The following is a 17,544-nucleotide window of genomic DNA, read 5'->3' on the forward strand; positions in this document are numbered from 1 at the left end:
AGAGATGCACTAATTTACACTGTGGCCAGCATCATTCCTAAAAAAGTGCCCATTTTCCCATATTTGGGCAGCAGGGGCTGACTGAGACATCCACTCAATATCACTGTAGACCTAGAACCAAACCCTGATTAGAAATATCTGCTTACCAAACAAAAGGAAGAGGGATGTACCATTCCTGCCTTTTTGACTTTTTATTTATTCAATTAAAAATTTTGAACACTTCATTTATTTATATAAAACACTGTGAGAACATTGCTAAAGTGTATTTCAGTCCTCTCCTGTCATTTTATATGTTCCTTCTGTATTTTATTTTTCTCCTTTGCACTTAGTAACTGCTGTATCTTTAACTTATTTGCTAATAGAAATATAGAATACAGGAATATAGAATAATATTTTGCATTTATTTTTACATTATTAAAGTCATATGCTATGATATTATTTTGTAAGTTTTTCTTCCTCTTAATATTTCTTTGAGGTAGTTTCTTGGCTGTACAGAAAGTTCCTCCTCATTCATTTTAACTTCTACTTCGCCTGACATATTTTAGATGTACCTTCATATGATTACCCCTTCTCATATTAATATACATTTAGGATCATCTTTGGCTATTCCTGACTTTTAAGATAGCAAATTCCAAGCTTTTTTTGGTGTGCGTGTGTGTGCATATGGGTATGTATGTAGGCACAACATGGCTTAAATATGCCTCTATTGAATCTAGTTGTTTTGGAGCCCCATGAGCTAAGTGCAGTGTTGAGTCCTGTATCATAGCACTGGGCTTCAAGAGGTCACACAGAGTCCCATTTTATTGATTAGCTGAAGCCCTAAGCAAAGATGTGTTAGCAACCTGGCTTAAGTGACTCTGAGACATGCTAATTGTATTTGCAGTTTTAGGAGCAATGTTTGGCATTTCAGGAAAGTATTAATAAGTGAAAGACATTGGCCAAAAAGATACCCAAGGTTATAAACAAAACTAAGAAACAATAGCAATGATGGTATTTTAAGGGCCAACCTCAATGGGCAGGAATACATTCATTGAAGAAACATTTATTGAGTGGTCTACTACATGCCAGACTCTGGCCTGGGTACTGGAGATACAGCAGTGAAAAGAACGTAAAAATCCCTATCCTCATGAAATGTATATTAGGAAGGGACATGGACGATAAATTAAATGAGAAAAGCATATTGTGTGTTAGATGGTGATAAGTGCTAAGGAGAAAAATAAGGCAGGAAAAGGAAATGGAGAGAGCAAGGATTTACAGATGAGTTCCCCTGAAGTGATAATTAAGTTAAGATCTGAGGTAGTTAGGTGCATGCTGGTGGGAAAGCATTCCAGGCAGAGGGAACTGCAAGGGCAAAGGACTCAAGCTGGAGCATGCCTGGTATTCAGTGATTGGTTATTGGCCAATAAACATGATGTCATGAGCCTTTGAAATGACCACTTCCCAGCATGGAGCATGACACTACTGTTTCAATGGGATAAAGACATTCCAGAGAGAAGAATTTTTAAAAACTGAACAGTTTTCATGAGTTTTGTATTCTTTCTTGTATGTATGGGTGAGCAGAATACTTAAGAATAATTGTAAAACTGGTTTGATATTAAGTCATTTCTGGAATTTATACAGAAAATGGACTTACGATGTTTAGAAGGTATAGTACTGAGGCTTCAGCTAAAGTAGGATGTTTGTTTATATTTATTTATTTATTTATTTATTTATTTATTTGGAGACTAAGTCTCACTCTTTCACCCAGGCTGGAGTGTAGTGGCGCGATCTTGATTCACTGCAACCTCTGCCTCCTGGGTTCAAGCAATTCTCCTGCCTCAGCCTCCTGAGTAGCTGGGACTTCAGGCGCCTGCTGCCATGCCCAGCTAATGTTTTGTATTTTAGTAGGGAGAGGTTTCACCATGTTGTCCAGGCTGGTCTTGAACTCCTGAACTCAGGCAATCTGCCCGCCTCAGCCTCCCAAAGTGCTAGGATTACAGGCATGAGCTACTGCACCTGGTCGACTTCTTTTAACTTGTGATTTACCTTACCTTGACCTTTCACTCTTGTCATCATACTGTCATACCAGTAACTATAATCCTTTCACAATCTCAACTGTCTGCTGTTAGGAGCCCTCCTTCTTTATAGATACACCCATGCACATGTAAGGTTGCAAATGCATATTTGGAGTCAGTGTATATGTTGGCTCTTTTGTCTTTTGACAGTAATAATGCTCTAATTAAGGCTATTAGTTCTGTCCTTGGGGCTGATGTTTCTGTTGACAAACACTGGGCTTCTGCTACTGAGTTTAAGGTTACTACTGCATACCCAGCTCATCGGTTCCCTCCTGCTATGAAACTGCTCCCATTGGTGAAGTAGTCTACATCTGGGTCCTGGAGGGAGTGATCTGTGAGATCCTTTCGACTTGAGAACACTTCATCTATTGTTTCTATGCAGTCATGGAGTGGGGCTCCTGGTTCTATGGGAAGCAGGTTGGCTGGGTTGAGGGTCTTTATGGTTTCTAAAGTTATGCGAGAGTGCTCAAATAAGAGCCCTAGGTATCGAGTCATTCTTGGGTTTGGCAGCCAATGTTAGGACTGAGTGCGGCACTTGCACAGTTAAATGTTGCCCCAAGGTTAATTTACCTGCCTCCTTTACCAGCATGGCAGTGGCAATCAACGCTTTAAGATGCGGGGGGCATCCTCTTGCCACTACATCTAGCCATTTGGATAGATAGGCCACCAGGCGGTGCCAGGATCCTAGGACTTGCGTTAATACTCTGATGGCCATTCCCTTCCTCTCGTGAATGTACAAGAAGAAAGGTTTAGTCATATCTGGCAGTCCTAGAGCTGGGGCCTCAGTCAAGGCTTGCTTAACTTGTTTAAATGCTTTTCCCTATTCAGTTCTTCATAGGAAAGTTTCCTATTCCCCACCTTTTGTGGCTTCATATAAGGATTTCACTCTAAGTGAGAAGTTTGGAATCCAGTTGTGTCAGGACCCTGCTGCTCCTAAAAACTCTCTTACGTGACGCCTACAGGTTGGGGTTGTAAGGCTGCAGACAGCCTTTATCTGGGGCAACCCTCATCTTCGTTTCCCTTGACTTAGGTGAAATCCCAGGTAGCTGACTCTCCTTAGGCAGACTTGAGCTTTTCTCCTTGATACTTTATATCCTGCCTTCCATAGTAGGTGGAGTAAACTCTGTGTCCTTTGGTGACAGTCCTCTAGGGTTGGGGCTGCTAAAAGAAGATCGTCCACATACTGTAATAGGACTCATTCTTTGTTGAGAGGTGGGTTGTAAGCTTTAAGGTCTGTTGCTAATGCCTCTCCAAAGATTATGGGGGAGTTCTTAAACCCTTGTGGAAGTCTGGTCCAAGTTAGTTGAAAATTTCCCCACTGGAAGGAAAATAATGGTTAGCTAATTGGTGCCAGGTGGAGGCAGAAAAAGGCATCTTTTAAATCTAAGATAGTGAACTGGGCTGTGCTTGCTGGAATAAGGGTTATTAGTGTATAGGGATTTGGCACTACTGGATGAATAGTAACTGTAGCCCCATTCACGGCTCACAAATCTTGCACTGGTCTGTAATCATATACTCGTCCAGTAGGTGTCGGCTTCTGCACCAGTAGGAGTAGAGTGTTCCAGGGTGATTGACATGCCACTAGGATACCGTACTTTTGGAGTCTCTTTCTGTCTTCCTATATACCTCTAATGGCTTCTCGAAGCAAGGAGTATTGGTGAAGCTGGACGGGTGGCAACTGGTTTTAGTTCTACTACAACCAGGGTATGGTTTACAGCCAGCCCAGGCGGGTTATTTTCAGCTCAGACTTCTGGAAATTCATCTGTTAGTCTGACTAATGTGATTTCTTCCTCTGGGGTTAAGGGATGGTCTGGCTTCTGCCTTATCTTCATGTACAGCCTCTACTCTTCTGCCTGTGATACAGTTAGGGCCAGCACCATCGCTTTGGGCTGGGTAAAATCTAACGTCACATTCCCTTCTAGTCTAAAGGAGATTTGTGCCTGCAGTGTTTGGAGCCGGTCTCTTCCTAGCAAGGGGATTGGGCAATTAGGAAGGTATAAGAATTCATGCTGGACTTCCCATCCTCCAATAACACACCTCCTTGTCTGGCAAAAAGGCCTCTTTTCTGCCGTTCTGGTGGCTACAATTATAGTGGCACGTGTTTTTGTTAATGGTCCAATTGGTTAAGTTACTACTGAGTGCTCAGCACCTGTATCTACCATGAAATCTATTTCTTGGCCCCCTACCTCTATCCTGACCATAGGCTCCTGGGTGCCTAAAGAGATGGAACCCGGTCTGTCTCAGTCTTCATAACATTTGGCTTCCGCCAGACTGATTAGGTCGGCATCCTGCTCCTCTGGGGCATGGTGGTCTCCCTTTTGATTCTGTGCCTTTTTCTGGTTCTCATGACTGTCGCCTGCTTCCCTTTCTGGGCACTCAGTTTTCCAGTGTCCCCTCTTTTTGCACCATGCACACTGATCTTTCTCTGGCTTAGGCCGATTGTCAAAATCTTCCCAAGTTGAACTGCTCCCTTGCCCACAACCACGTTCACGCCCTCTCGTTGCATTTGCCCTGTCTGTAAGGGCTGCTGCTAGCAGATTGACCTTCGTTTTAAGCTTCCGATCTGCTTCCCTCCTACCTTCCCTTTTCAACTCCTTCTCTCAGTTAATGAACACTTTGTGGGCCGCTTGTATGAGCTGAGTGGCAGTCATGCCTTCAAACCCTTCTAATTTTTGAAGCTTCCTTCTAATGTCATTCTGTGCTTGACTAACAAATGCTACATTTACTTTGCATTGATTTCCTGCTGCCTCTGGGTCAAATGGGGTGTAGAGTTGGTATGCCTCACATAGCCTCTCAGAACTCACTTGGACTCTCATCTGTCTTTTGGCGAACTTCTGAAATTTTTCCCATATTCAGGGCCTTTTTCCCTCCTGCCTTTATTCCATTTAGGAGTGCCTCCCGAAATGCCAGTAGATGCTGCAACCCTTCTGCCTCACTGGGGTCCCACTGGGGATCTGTCACTGGGTAATGGTCCTCTGCGCATCATTGGGCATCAACTGTGCCTGCTTGGGTATTTCTCTCTAGATACTGGAGGTTTGCCTGGGTTACTCTGTGCTGCACCTCTGTGTTCAGCAGTGTCAATAGAAGTTCCTGGCAGTCTGCCCATGTTGGGTTGTGAGTTAGGAAAATAGACTGCATCAAATCAGTGATGGCTTGGGGTTTCTCTGTATAGAAGGGAGTGTGCTGCTTCCAATTTAGGTCAGTGGTGGAGAAGGGCTGATGGGTAAAGATCCTTTCTCTGCCTCTGACTTGACCCTCAGTGTCCTGGTACATTTGTGACCTAGTCTGTTGGAGGGGCATCTGTAAGGCTTGGGTACAACCAGACTGGAACTGGCTAGGGTAATTGTCCCTCTTCTTTTCCTTGGGCTGCACAAGTATGCCCTTTTGTTCCTCACCAAGGGCGTGCCACTTCTCTCTGAGCCTGATTCTCCTGCTGCTTGACCTTCACCTTGCCTCAGGTTAGCCAAAGATGGATATATTGGTATATAAGGGGGTGGAGATTCTCTATTTTGGAGGGGCTTGCAGGACCAGTTTTTTCCTTTCTTGATCTCCTTTCTCCACTTTCTGCATAGTAGGCATTGTGGTCTCCTTCTTTGCCTTTGGTTCTGCTCGAGCCACTAGTCTTACAATATGTTGCCTGACAAGGCTGTAGCCACTTAGGGCGTGTTTTAACCACATTTGATCGGGAATTAACGTATGGGTATTGATCAGGATGCCCAGGTGGTCCTCTGACCCCAGTTACTACACTATACACGTGGCCAACCACCTGCGATCTATTGTCCCTTCGGCCGGCCACCCAACATTGAAAGAAGGCCACTCTAGCTAGCAGAGTTCTTAATTTTTGAGGAATTAGTTTGACACCATAATCTGCTTCAAAACCTTTCTTAAAGTTATTCAGCATACACTCCAATGGAGTTGGTTTTGACATCTTTCCTCCCATCTCCTCCCTTACAATGCACAATCACTCAGCCTTTCCCTAACCATCTCTCAGATCTGAGTAGGAGGGGGTGTTTGAGGCTTCGCTCTAGCTAGGAGAGTACCTTAATCCGTTACAACTGCTGCAGTTGTAGGGCAGCTCCTGTCAGCCTTATGCAGGATGACCCCTGGCTGTGGCTGGCCCCACACTTTGCTCGAACTTGCAGCTCCCACACGTCACTCCCTGTGTTGGCTTCTCCCAGACCCCTCTCTTTCACACACTTTCACCTCCTCTGCCTCTTCCTCCATATGTTGGTGGGTATGTGAGTTTCCTCTGAGTTGACGAGCCACTCTTGCTTCCCCCAGCCCTGCGGGACTATTCATCACTCCCCAGGAGCTGTGCAGGTTCGGGTGAAGTATGTTTCATCTGGGTCGGTGAGCCGCTCTCGCTTCCCCCAGTCCCACTGGGTAGGACTACTAATCACCTCCCCAGAAGGTGACTGAAGCTCTGGACCTCCTTTTCTTTCTTTCCCTTCCTTTTCTCTTGAGCCCCAGATGTCTTACTGTGGTTCCTGAAGCACGCTGTTCCAAAGTCGTTCTGCAGCCCCTTCCGGGTTCCATGGCGCTGTCCGGGGAGGGCCCGGAACTCGGGAGAGCCGATCTCCTTCTTGGGAGAAGTCTCCCATGGGCACCCAGGGTCTCCAGTTTCCCTTGGCCCCGGGTCCCAGCCCCACAGGCAAATGAGACTGCAAGTCTGTGGTCTCCAATCTCAGATGAGCCCTCAGAAATGTAGTGGGATTCAGAGACTGGAGAGACCAGTGAGTTTGCAAAAAGATTTATTTTAAGTGCACACTGCCCCAGCTCGGATCACGTCCAAAATGGCTGAGCGACAGACAAAGGAGAACGGGCTTCTTTTACGTTCTTAAGGGCGTGAAAATACAAAGCAGGAAGTAGGTTTACACAAGTGGGCACAAAGGCAGTTAATCATTCTTGACACGTCTCATCTCGTGACATGTCTTACATCTTGAAAAACATGTTTGTAACTTAGCTTATCTGTGTGGTGTCCTTGCAGCTGCTCTGCCAGAAAAACAGGAACTTAACTTACCAGGAATGTTGAGAACAGATAAGGTTAATCTTCAGCAGAAGGAAGGAAGAGGAGGTTAATATTGCTCCTAAACTTGGGCCCCCAGGAGGGCCTTCTTACAGACAATTCTTTGCCTGCTTTAATCTCACATTATGTTGTTTTTATTAATTTTCTTTCCCCTCTTTGGTATAAGCGTTCCCCTTTTCCTGCATCCTCACCAACATCTGTTGTTTTCAGACATTTTTAATAATAGCCTTTCTGACTGGTGTAAGGTAGTATCTCATTATGGTTTTAATTTACATTTCTCCGATGATTAGTGACATTAAGCACTTTTTTACATTCCTCTTGGCCATTTGTACATCTTCTTTTGAAAAATGTCTGATCATATTCATTGCCCACTTTTTTTTTTCTTTGAGATGGAGTTTTACTCTTGTTGCCTAGGCTGGAGTGCAACGGCATGATCTTGGCTCACTGTAAACTCTGCCTCCTAGGTTCAAGCGATTCTCCTTCCGCAGCCTTCTAAGTAGCTGGGATTACAGGCACATGCCACCACACCTGGCTAATTTTGCATTTTTAGTAGAGACAGGGTTTCACCATATTGGCCAGGCTGGTCTCGAACTCCTGACCTCAGGTGATCTGCCTGCCTCAGATATTTTGGTTAATATAGCCTCCCAAAGTACTGAGATTACTGGAGTGAGCTACTGCACCTGGCCCAGAAGCACTTAAGTTTAATTAAGTTTCATTTCTCTATCTTTGTTATTGTTGTATTTACTTTTGAGGACTTGGTCATACATTCTTTGCATAGGTCATGTTCAGAAGAGTTTTTCCTTTTTTTTTTTTCAGATAGTGTCTTGTTTTGTTACCCAGGCTGGAGTGCAGTGGTGCAATCTTGGCTCACTGCAACTTCTGCCTCCTGGGTTCAAGTGACTCTCCTGCCTCAGCCTCCCAAGTAGCTGGGGTTACAGGCACCTGCCACCATGCCTGGCTAATTTTTGTATTTTTAATAGAGATGGGGTTTCACCATGTTGGTCAGGCTGGTCTCAAACTCCTGACCTCAGGTGATACGCCCACCTTGGCCTCCCAAAATGCTGGGATTACAGGCGTAAGCCACCGTGCCCAGCCTGAGATTTTCCTTTTTATAAAATTTTTAGTTTCAGGTCTTATGTTTAGGTCTTTAATCCAACTTGAGTTAATTTTTGTGTATGCTGAGAGACAGGGGTACAGTTTCATTCTTATGTGTATGGCTATCCAATTTTCCCCAGCACCATTTACTGAATAGAGTGTCATTTCCCCAGTGTATGTATTTTTTGACTTTGTAAAGGTCAGTTGGTTGTAGGTTTGTAGCTTTATTTCTGACTTCTCTAATCTGTTCCATTCATCTTTGTGTCTATTTTTATACCAACAAAATGCTGTTTTGGTTAATATAGCCTTGTAGTATAATTTGAAGTCAGATAATGTGATGCCTACCGCTTTGTTCTCTTTGCTTAGGATTGCTTTGGCTATTTTGGTAAATATTTTTTGGTTCCATATGAATTTTAGAATTTTTTTTCTAGTTTTGTGAAAAATCATGTTGGTAATTTGATAGGGATTTTATTAATCTATAGATTGCTTTGGGCAATATGGTAATTTTAATATCAATTCTTTCATTCTTTTTTTTTTTTTTAAGATGTAGTTTCACCATGTTGGTCAGGCTGGTCTTGAACTCCTGACCTCAGGTGATCCGCCCGCCTTGGCCTCCAAAGTGCTTGGATTATAGGTGTGAGCCACCACGCCCGGCCCTCAGTTCTTTCATTCTATGAGCATGGGATGCTTTTCTATTTGTACTGTGTGTGTGTGTGTGTGTGTGTGTGTGTGTGTGTGAGAGAGAGAGAGAGAGAGAGAGAGAGAGAGAGAGATGGAGTCTCTCCCTGTCACCCAGGCTGGAGTGCAGTGACACTATCTTGGCTCACTGCAACCTCCACCTCCTGAGTAGCAGGGACTACAGGCGTGCATCACCACACCCAGACAATTTTTCTATTTTTAGTAGAGACAGGGTTTCACCATGTTGGCCAGGCTGGTCTTGAGCTCCTGATCTCAAGTGATCCACCTGCCTTGGCCTCCTAAAGTGCTGGGATTATAGACATGAGCCACTGCGCCCAGCCGTAATATCTATATTTCTTTCATCCATGTTTTGTAGTTCTCCCTATAGAGATCTTCCCCGCCTTGGTAAACTGTATCTCTAGATATTTTATTTATTTATTTTTGTAGCTATTGTAAATAGGATTACCTTCTTGATTTAGTCCTTGGCTAGATTGTTATTGGTGTATAGAAATGCAACTGATTTCTGCATGTAAATTTTGTAGCCTGAAGCTTTACTGAATTTGTTTATCAAGTTAAGGGTTTTTTGGTGGACTCTTTAGGGTTTTCTAAATGTAGGGTCATATCAGGAAACAGGGATAATTTGATTTCCTCAGTCCCATTTTGGATGCCTTTTACTTTTTTATTCCTTTTGCCTGATTGCTCTAGCAAGGACTTCCAGTACTATGTTCAATAAAATTGCTGAAAGTGGGCATCCTTGTCTTGTTGCAGTTCTGAGAGGGAATGCTTTCAACTTTTCCAGATTAAATATAGTGTTGGCTGTGGGTTTGTTGTATATGGCCTTAATTTTGTTAAAGTATGTCTCTTCTATGCCTAGTTTATTTTTTATTATGAAGGGGTGTTGAATTTCACTGAATGGTTTTACTGCATCTTTGAGATAATTATATGGTTTTTGTCCTTAATTCTGTTTATGTTATATGTTTATTGATTTGCATATGTTGAGCCATCCTTGCATCCCTGGGAAAAATACTAGCTGATTATGGAATACTATCTTTTTAATGTGCTGTTCGATTTGGTTTTCTAGTATTTTGTTGAGGATTTGCTGAGGCTTTTCGTGTCCTCAGGAATATTGATCTGTTGTTTTCTTTCTCTATGTCCTTGTCTGGTTTTGGCATCAGGGTAATACTGGCCTTGTAGAATGAACTAGGGAGAATTCCCTTATCCTTAATTTTTTTGGGAATAGTTTCAGGAGGATTGGTGTTAGTTCCCTGTATGTTGGGTGGAATTTGGCTGGAAATCCATCTGGACCTGGACCTTTTTTTTTTTTAATTGGAAGATTTTAAATTACTCAATCTCACTACTCATTACTGACCGGTTCAAGAGTTATATTTCTTTTTGGTTCAGTCTTATGTGATTGTGTGTTTTCAGGAATTTATCCATATCCTCTAGGTCTTCTAGTTTGTGAGCATATGGTTGTCCAAAATAGTCTCTGATGATCTTTCATATTTCTTCGGTTTAAGTTTTGATGTCTCTTTTCTTATTTCTGATTGTGTTTATTTTGATCTTCTCTCTTCTTTTATTGGATAGTCTAGTAATGATTTATGAATTTGTTTATCTTTTCAAAGAAACAACTTTTCATTTTTTTGTCTCTCTTTCATTTAGTTCTTCTCTGATCTTTGTTATTTCTTTTCTTCTGCTAACTTTGGGTTTGGTTTGTTCTTGTTTTTCTAGTCCTTGAGGTGCGACATTAGGTTGTTAATTTATGGTCTTTCTACTTTTTTGGTGTAGGCATTTAATGCTATAAACTTCACTCTTAGCACTGCTTTTGCTGTATTACATAGGTTTTGGGAAGTTGTTATTTATTTTCACTCATAAAAAATTAATTTTTATCTTCAATTCTTTGTTGACCTAGTGATCCTTCAGGAATATGCTATTTAATTTCCGTGTATTTGCATAGTTTCTGAAGTTCTTCTTGGTATTGATTTCTAGCTTTATTCCTTGTGGTCTGAGAAGATATTTGATATACTTTGGACTTTTAAAAATTTGTTAAGATTTATTTTGAGAATGTTTAGTGTGCTGATAAAATATTGTGTGTTCTATAGTTGTTGGGTAGAATGTTCTGCAAATGTCTATTAAGTCCATTTGGTCTTAAGTTCAATTTAACCCCAATGTTTCTTTGTTAATTTTCTGTCTCAATGATCTGTTTGGTGCTGTGAGTGTGGTGTTAGAGTATTTCGCTGTTATTGTATTACTGCCTGTCTCTTTCTTTAGGTCTAGTAATATTTGTTTTGTGAATTTGGGTGCTCTGATATTGGGTGCAAATATACAAAGGATTGTTATGTAATGATGTTCTTTGCATTTTATAATGAAATTATGTTCTTTGCATTTTTTACTAGTTTTTATTAAATGCTTGTTTTATCTGATATAAGTATAGCTACTCCCATTTGCTTCTGGTTTCCATTCATGTAGAATATGTTTTTCCACTCCTTTACTTTCAGTCTGCATGTATCTTTACGGGTAAGTGAGTTGCTTGTAGGGAGCATATAGTTGGATCATGTTTTCAAAATCCTTTCTGTCAACCTATATCTTTTAAGTGTAACATTTGATTCATTTACATCCAAGGTTAATATTGATATGTGAGGCTTTGTTCCTGTCATATTGTTAACTGTTTTCAAGTTCTTTCATAAATGCTTTGTGGTTTTTTTCTTTTTCTCTTTTTGTCTTTGTGGTTTGATGAAATTCTTTTATATTGCCATTTCATTCCTTTTTCTTCCTCCTTTATGTGATTGTTCTATGAAACCTGTGAGTCTGATCTTTCAATGTATTTTCAAGTTCTAAATAACCTTTTGTTTCCATGTTTAAGACTGCTTTGAGCATTTTCTGTAGGGTTGGTGTAGTGGGAACAAAATCCCCCAGAATTTGCTTATCTGAGAATACTTTATTTCTTTATTTCTTCTTTTTTTGGCCTGCTTCTTCTTCTGAGACTTTATTTCTCCTTCATTTATGAAGCATATTTTTTTAGGATAAAAAATTCTTTGCCGATAGTCTTTTTGTTTCAGCACTTTGAAAATGCTATTCCATCCTCTTCAGGCTTATAAGATTTCTGCTGAAAAGTCCACTGTTAGGCTGATGGGATTTCCTATTTATAGATGACTAGGCACTTTTCTCATGCTAATTTTAAAATTATTTCTTTCACTTTTATTTTAGACATTCTGAATATAATATGCTGTGTTGCAGTTCTTTTTACAATATATTTGCCTGGCATTGACTGGCAATGTGAATATATCTGTATATCTGGATGTCTAACTCTTAATAGACTTGGGAAGATTTCATCAATTATTTCCTTAAATAGATTCTCTAAACTTTTAGATCTCTCTTCTCTTTGAGAATACTGACAATTCACAAGTTCAGTCTCCTTATGTAGTCCCACATGTCTTGAAGACTTTATTCATTATTTCTTATATATTTTTTCCCTTAGTTTTGTCTTTCTTTTCTTTTTTTGAAACAGGGTCTTACCTTGTTGCCCAGGCTGGAGTACAGTGGTGTGATCCTAGCTCACTGTAGCCAAGTTCTTAAATCCTTCCTTTTGCTTGGTCTAGTCTATCATTGAAGCTTTTGAATGTATTTTCTATTTCCTTCAATAAATTTTTTATTTCCAGTATTTTTTTTTTTTTTTTTTTTAACGGAGTCTTGCTCTGTCGCCAGGCTGGAGCGCAGTGGCGGAGTCTCAGCTCACTGCAACCTCTGCTTCCCGGGTTCAAGTGATTCTGCCTCAGCCTCCTGGGTAGTTGGGATTACAGGCATGCGCCAAACATCTGGCTAATTTTTGGACTTTTAGTAGAGACAGGGTTTCACCATGTTGGCCAGAATGATCTCCATCTCTTGACCTCATGATCCACCTGCCTCAGCCTCCCAAAGTGCTGGGATTACAGGCTTGAGCCACCGCACCCGGCTTTTTTTTTTTTCTTTGAGACAGGTCTCACTCAAATGCCCAGACTGGAGTGCAGTGGTGTGATCTTGATTCCCAAGACTCAAGTGATTCTCTCACCTCAGTGTCCTGAGTAGCTCGGCTACAGGCACACACTACCACTCCCAGCTAATTTTTGTATTTTTTGTAGGGGCAGGGTTTTATCAGGTTGCCTAGGCTGGTCTTGAACTCCTGGGCTCAAATGATCCATCCATCTCTGTCTCCTGAAGTGCTAGGATTACAGGCATGAGCCACTGTGCCTGGTACTCTGCTGTTTTTATTTAAAGGATATCTATCTCCTTGGTAAATTTCTCATTCATATTCTGAATCGTTTTTCACATTTCTTTGTGTAGTTTTTCAGGTTTCTCTTGCATCTCATTGAAGTTCTTTAAAATAAGTATTTTGAATTCTTTATCTGGCATTTCAAGGAATTCTTTTTGATTAGGATCTGTTGCTGGACAATTGTTGTGGTCCTTCGGTGATGTCATAGTTCTTTGCTTTTTTATGTTTCCTGTGTCCTTCCATTGATATCTGTGCATGTAGTGTAGCAGTTGCTTATTTGATGTTTTTTGAATTTGTTTTGCAGGAGATAATTATTTCCTGAAAGAATATATATGTTGTTGATTGAGTAAAATGCTCTGGCTTTGATTTTGGGTACCTGCAGTAATGTGATGTTTGTGTGACTTTTTAGGCAGTATACAGGGTCAGTGGTATCTGATTTCCTCAGTGACATAGGGTACAGTTATTAGTTTACGTTATAGTGAAGTTTAACTGGGGACTTGGACACCAACTGAACCAGTCTTTAGGCCTTAATGGTGGCAGCTATGGGGTAAGTGTGCCTGTTTTTAGGCCCCAGAACAGCTTACACTGGATTTTGGTGTTAGTGGGTCCTGATTCTTGGACTTCCAGGTGGCTTGCTTAGCAGCCAGTAGTGGGAGCAGTGGGCCAGTGTGTAGATGGGTTCTTAGGTGCCTGATCTGCTAGTTTGATGTGGGTGATGATGGTTGCAATGGTGGAACAATCCACTGGGAGCCAAGCAGTCCACACTGGTGTTGCAGAAAGCTGTGATGGGTTGGGCAGGCAAGTCCCCAGCCCTCATCTGCCTGTAGCAGGGTGGTGGGTATTATCCTAAGTGTGCTTAGGAGAGCTTGCTCTCCCCTGTCTCTTCCATGGCTCAGTGGCAGCTGCAGCTGCATCACCTTGAATTCACTGCAAGGGTAGAGTACACAGCCTGGTGTTAAACTCTCAAAATGGTGCCAGCTGTGGGCTGTGACCAGAGAAGGTGGGGCCCCTCTCAGGTGAGCAGCATGGCAAGAAGCTGTGGGGAGTGTGGTCTGCTTGAGTCTCAGTCCCACAGCAGCCCATAGTAGGGAGGTAGGTATTGTCCTGAGTGTGCATAGGAAAGCCTGGTTTCTTTGGCCTTCCCAGGCTGGGTGACAGTTGCTACGATGTCAACTCAAACTCAGTCTAAGAGCAAGGTGTGGCTTTGTATTAAACTCTCAAAATGGCACCTTGGGCTTGTGACCAGGAAGGGTGAGGTCCCTTCCAGGCAGGCAATGTGGGCAAAAAAAAATGGGGACTGAGGTCTACTTGCCTCACTCAGCCCATTGCAGGGCAGTGGGTATTGTCCTGGATATGTGTAGGTGAGCCTGGTTTCCCTGATTATTCTTGGCTGGATGTTGGCTACAGTCCCGTCGGCCTGAACTCAGCCTAAGTGGAGGGCATAGCCTGGTTTTAAACTCTGAAAATGGCACCTTGGGCCTGGGACCAGAGAGGATGGGGCACCTCTCAGTCAAGCAGCATAGGCAAGAAGCTATAGGGAGTGTGACTTTCTCTTGTTTCAGTCTTAGCAGCCTGCAGCAGGGAGGTAGGGACCCTCGTAGCAGTGTGTGGGAGCGCCTAGTCCCCGCTCTCCTTCCCTGGAGCAATGCAGTGGCAGCAACGGTGTCTGTAGATCCCCAGTATCTAGGCTCTCAAAAGGGCACCTAGCTGAGACTGCTGTAGGCTTGGACACCTGTGGGATTCCTTGTGGGTTTCCTTTCTGGAACAATGTCTCCTTGCAATTTTTAAGCAGCTTCATATATCTGGCCCAAGTCCCTAGTGGGTCAAGGGTTTCTCCCATAGCCAAGATTGTAAAAACCCATTTCAGAGCCCTGGGAGTTTCTTTCTTACCGTTTTCCCATGTCCAGAAGCCTCTTCTGACTCTCAGTCAGTCCCCAAGCTGGGCAAGCTGCCTCAAAGCCTCTCCTTACTTCTGGTGTTTCCAGTCTCCTCTCTGGTGAACCCTAGCATTCTCTCCTAGATGATCCGTTTGTAATGCATCTCCTTGCTGTTCCTCTCTGTGAGAAAGTGGATACTACCAGCATGTAGTCAGCCATCTTGATCTCCCTCTGGATGTTTATACTATTAATGGATAATTAGAGTTTGTAAAAAAAAAAAATGCTCAGATGGGATGAGTGTTTTCATGGTCAAAAGGAAAAAAAATATTTTATCTTCTTTTGGTTTTGAGACAGAGTGTCACTCTGTCACCCAAGCTGGAGTGCAGTGGCATGATCATGGCTCACTACAGCCTCGACCTCTCTGGGCTCAGGTAATCCTACCATTTCAGTCTCTCAAGTAGCTGGGACTACAGGTGTGCAACACCATGCCTGGCTAACTTCTGTATTTTTGTAGAGACAGAGTTTCACCATGTGGCCTAGGCTGGACTTGAACTCATGGACTCAGGTGATCTACCTGCCTCAACCTCCCAAAATGCTGGGATTATGGGCATGAGCCACTGCTCCCAGCCTTTATCTTCTTAACCATGAGATTGTTGTCATGAATGAAAGACTAAACATAAGAAACAAATTTTGTATCTAAATATAAAGGAAAGTAGCAAGTGTGTAATGTGATTAAGTTAATATTGATTAGAAAATCCAATTATTTCTATGGTTTATTCTGATATGTCCCAAGAGAGCTGTTTGTCAGCAGGTGAACTTCCTATTTAATTGGCATGATTGAATAATTAGATGTATTCTCAGAGCGGCAATAAAACAAAATTCTCATGTCTGAGTAACATGGTTGAGGTTTTTGTTTTATTGTTTTACTCTTGAATTTATCCAACTGAGACCAAGTAGACTTTGGTTAATCTGGGAATAATTTTTAATTTAATGTATTTTGTAAGTGTGTGGTTATGGAATTATTTTCATCGTAAGAATTATGGAAAAAATTTACAAACCTGATGAAAATTTGTGATAATGTATCTTTTTCTCATACGAAATCCTTCAAAGCCTCACTGTCTTTTTCCTGGGCTTCTACAGGAACCTTATCTTTGTGTTGCAGGACTTTTTCTTCAGGTCAACTTACCTTCAAGAAGAGAAATTTGATCTTTGTAACTGTATAATCTATATCAGCAATGCATTCATCTGTAAATGACAGAAAACCGTATTATAGTGGCTTAAACAAATAGGGGTTTATTTGTCTCATTCATTACAAGTGTGGGGGTAGGTACAGTGGCTTCAAATTTCTTCCAGGGTTCCAGCCTCTTTACGTCTTTCTGCTCTGCCATCCTTACCCTATAGACCTTCACCATCATGCTAGTTGTGGCATTAATGCAAGACGGCTGCTCTGCCTTCAGCCTTCGCTTCTACATTCCAGGCAGGAAGAGTGTAAAGGGTGAAAAGGACAAAAAGGATTAAAAATTCTCAAGAAGATTTTGCCTTTTTCCATAAAGGGAAGCCTTCCTTGAGCACTTTTGACTAGTTGCAAAGGAAGTGGAGAAATTAGGTACTTTGGTTATTTTAGCCTTAATAGTAGAAGTAGTCAAAGAAGAAGGTACATAATGAATAGTAGAAGTAGTCAAAGAAGAAGGCACATAATGTTGGTTTTTCAATAGCCAAACCATAGATTTTTTATCATATACCCTCTCTTCCATAAAAGATCTTCAAAAGCACTTTGGGAGGCCGAGGTGGGCGGATTGCAAGGTCAGGAGATCGAGACTATCCTGGCCAACATGGTAAAATCTTGTCTCCATTAAAAATATAAAAATTAGCTGGGCGTGGTGGCAGGTGCCTGTACTCCCAGCTACCTGGGAGGCTGCGGCAGGAGAATTGCTTGAACCCGGGAGGTGGAGGTTGCAGTGAACTGAGATGGTGCCACTGCATTCCAGCCTGGAGACAGAGCAGCAAGACTCCATCTCAAAAAAAGACAAGAAAAAAAAAAGATCTTCGAAAGTTCATCGTTGCTTGCAGTGTGAAGTCCATATCTCTTATTACTGAGTAGAATGATGTTGTTGTAGAATGACTTCTTACCTAACCTCAAGAATTTATGGACAACTTAACTTCATTTTTGCTAATGCACCTATATTAGTCAGGGTTCTCCAGAGAAATAGAACCAATAGGATATGTAGATGTATAGAAAAAGGCTTATTTTGGCTGGCCTGACTATGGAGACATGCAAGTCTAAAATCTGCAGAGTGGGCTGTCAGGCTGGAGACTCAAGAAGAGCCAACATTGCAGTTCAAGTCTGAAGGCCATCTGCTGATAGATTCTCTTTAGCTCAGGGGAAGTCAGCCTTTTGTTCTATTTAGACATTCAACTCACCGGGTGAGGCCCATCTAAATTATGAAGGGCAAACTGCCTTACTCAAAATCTACTGATTTAAATATTAATCTCATCTAAAAACATCCCCCTAGAAACATCCAGAATAATGTTTTATCATACAGCTACGCACTGTGGCCCAGCCAAGTT

The 17,544-nt window shown here is 42.0% G+C and overlaps 1 protein-coding gene across 1 annotated transcript in view; it reads right to left on the reverse strand.

Annotated features, from left to right (window-relative positions):
* Positions 1 to 6,670, reverse strand: part of GTF2B (general transcription factor IIB) — a 55,824-nt gene extending 49,154 nt beyond the window's left edge. Inside the window, exon 1 of the mRNA XM_021666428.1 lies at positions 6,534 to 6,670. Within this exon, the coding sequence (XP_021522103.1) occupies positions 6,534 to 6,655 (122 nt within the window). The 5' untranslated portion in view covers positions 6,656 to 6,670. The remainder of the gene's footprint in view (positions 1 to 6,533) is intronic.
* Between the last annotated feature and the right edge of the window lie 10,874 nt (positions 6,671 to 17,544).

Source organism: Aotus nancymaae, unplaced genomic scaffold (assembly GCF_030222135.1).
Source record: "Aotus nancymaae isolate 86718 unplaced genomic scaffold, 86718_ANA_hifiasm-v0.15.2.pri h1tg000007l, whole genome shotgun sequence".
Lineage (NCBI taxonomy): Eukaryota > Metazoa > Chordata > Mammalia > Primates > Aotidae > Aotus > Aotus nancymaae.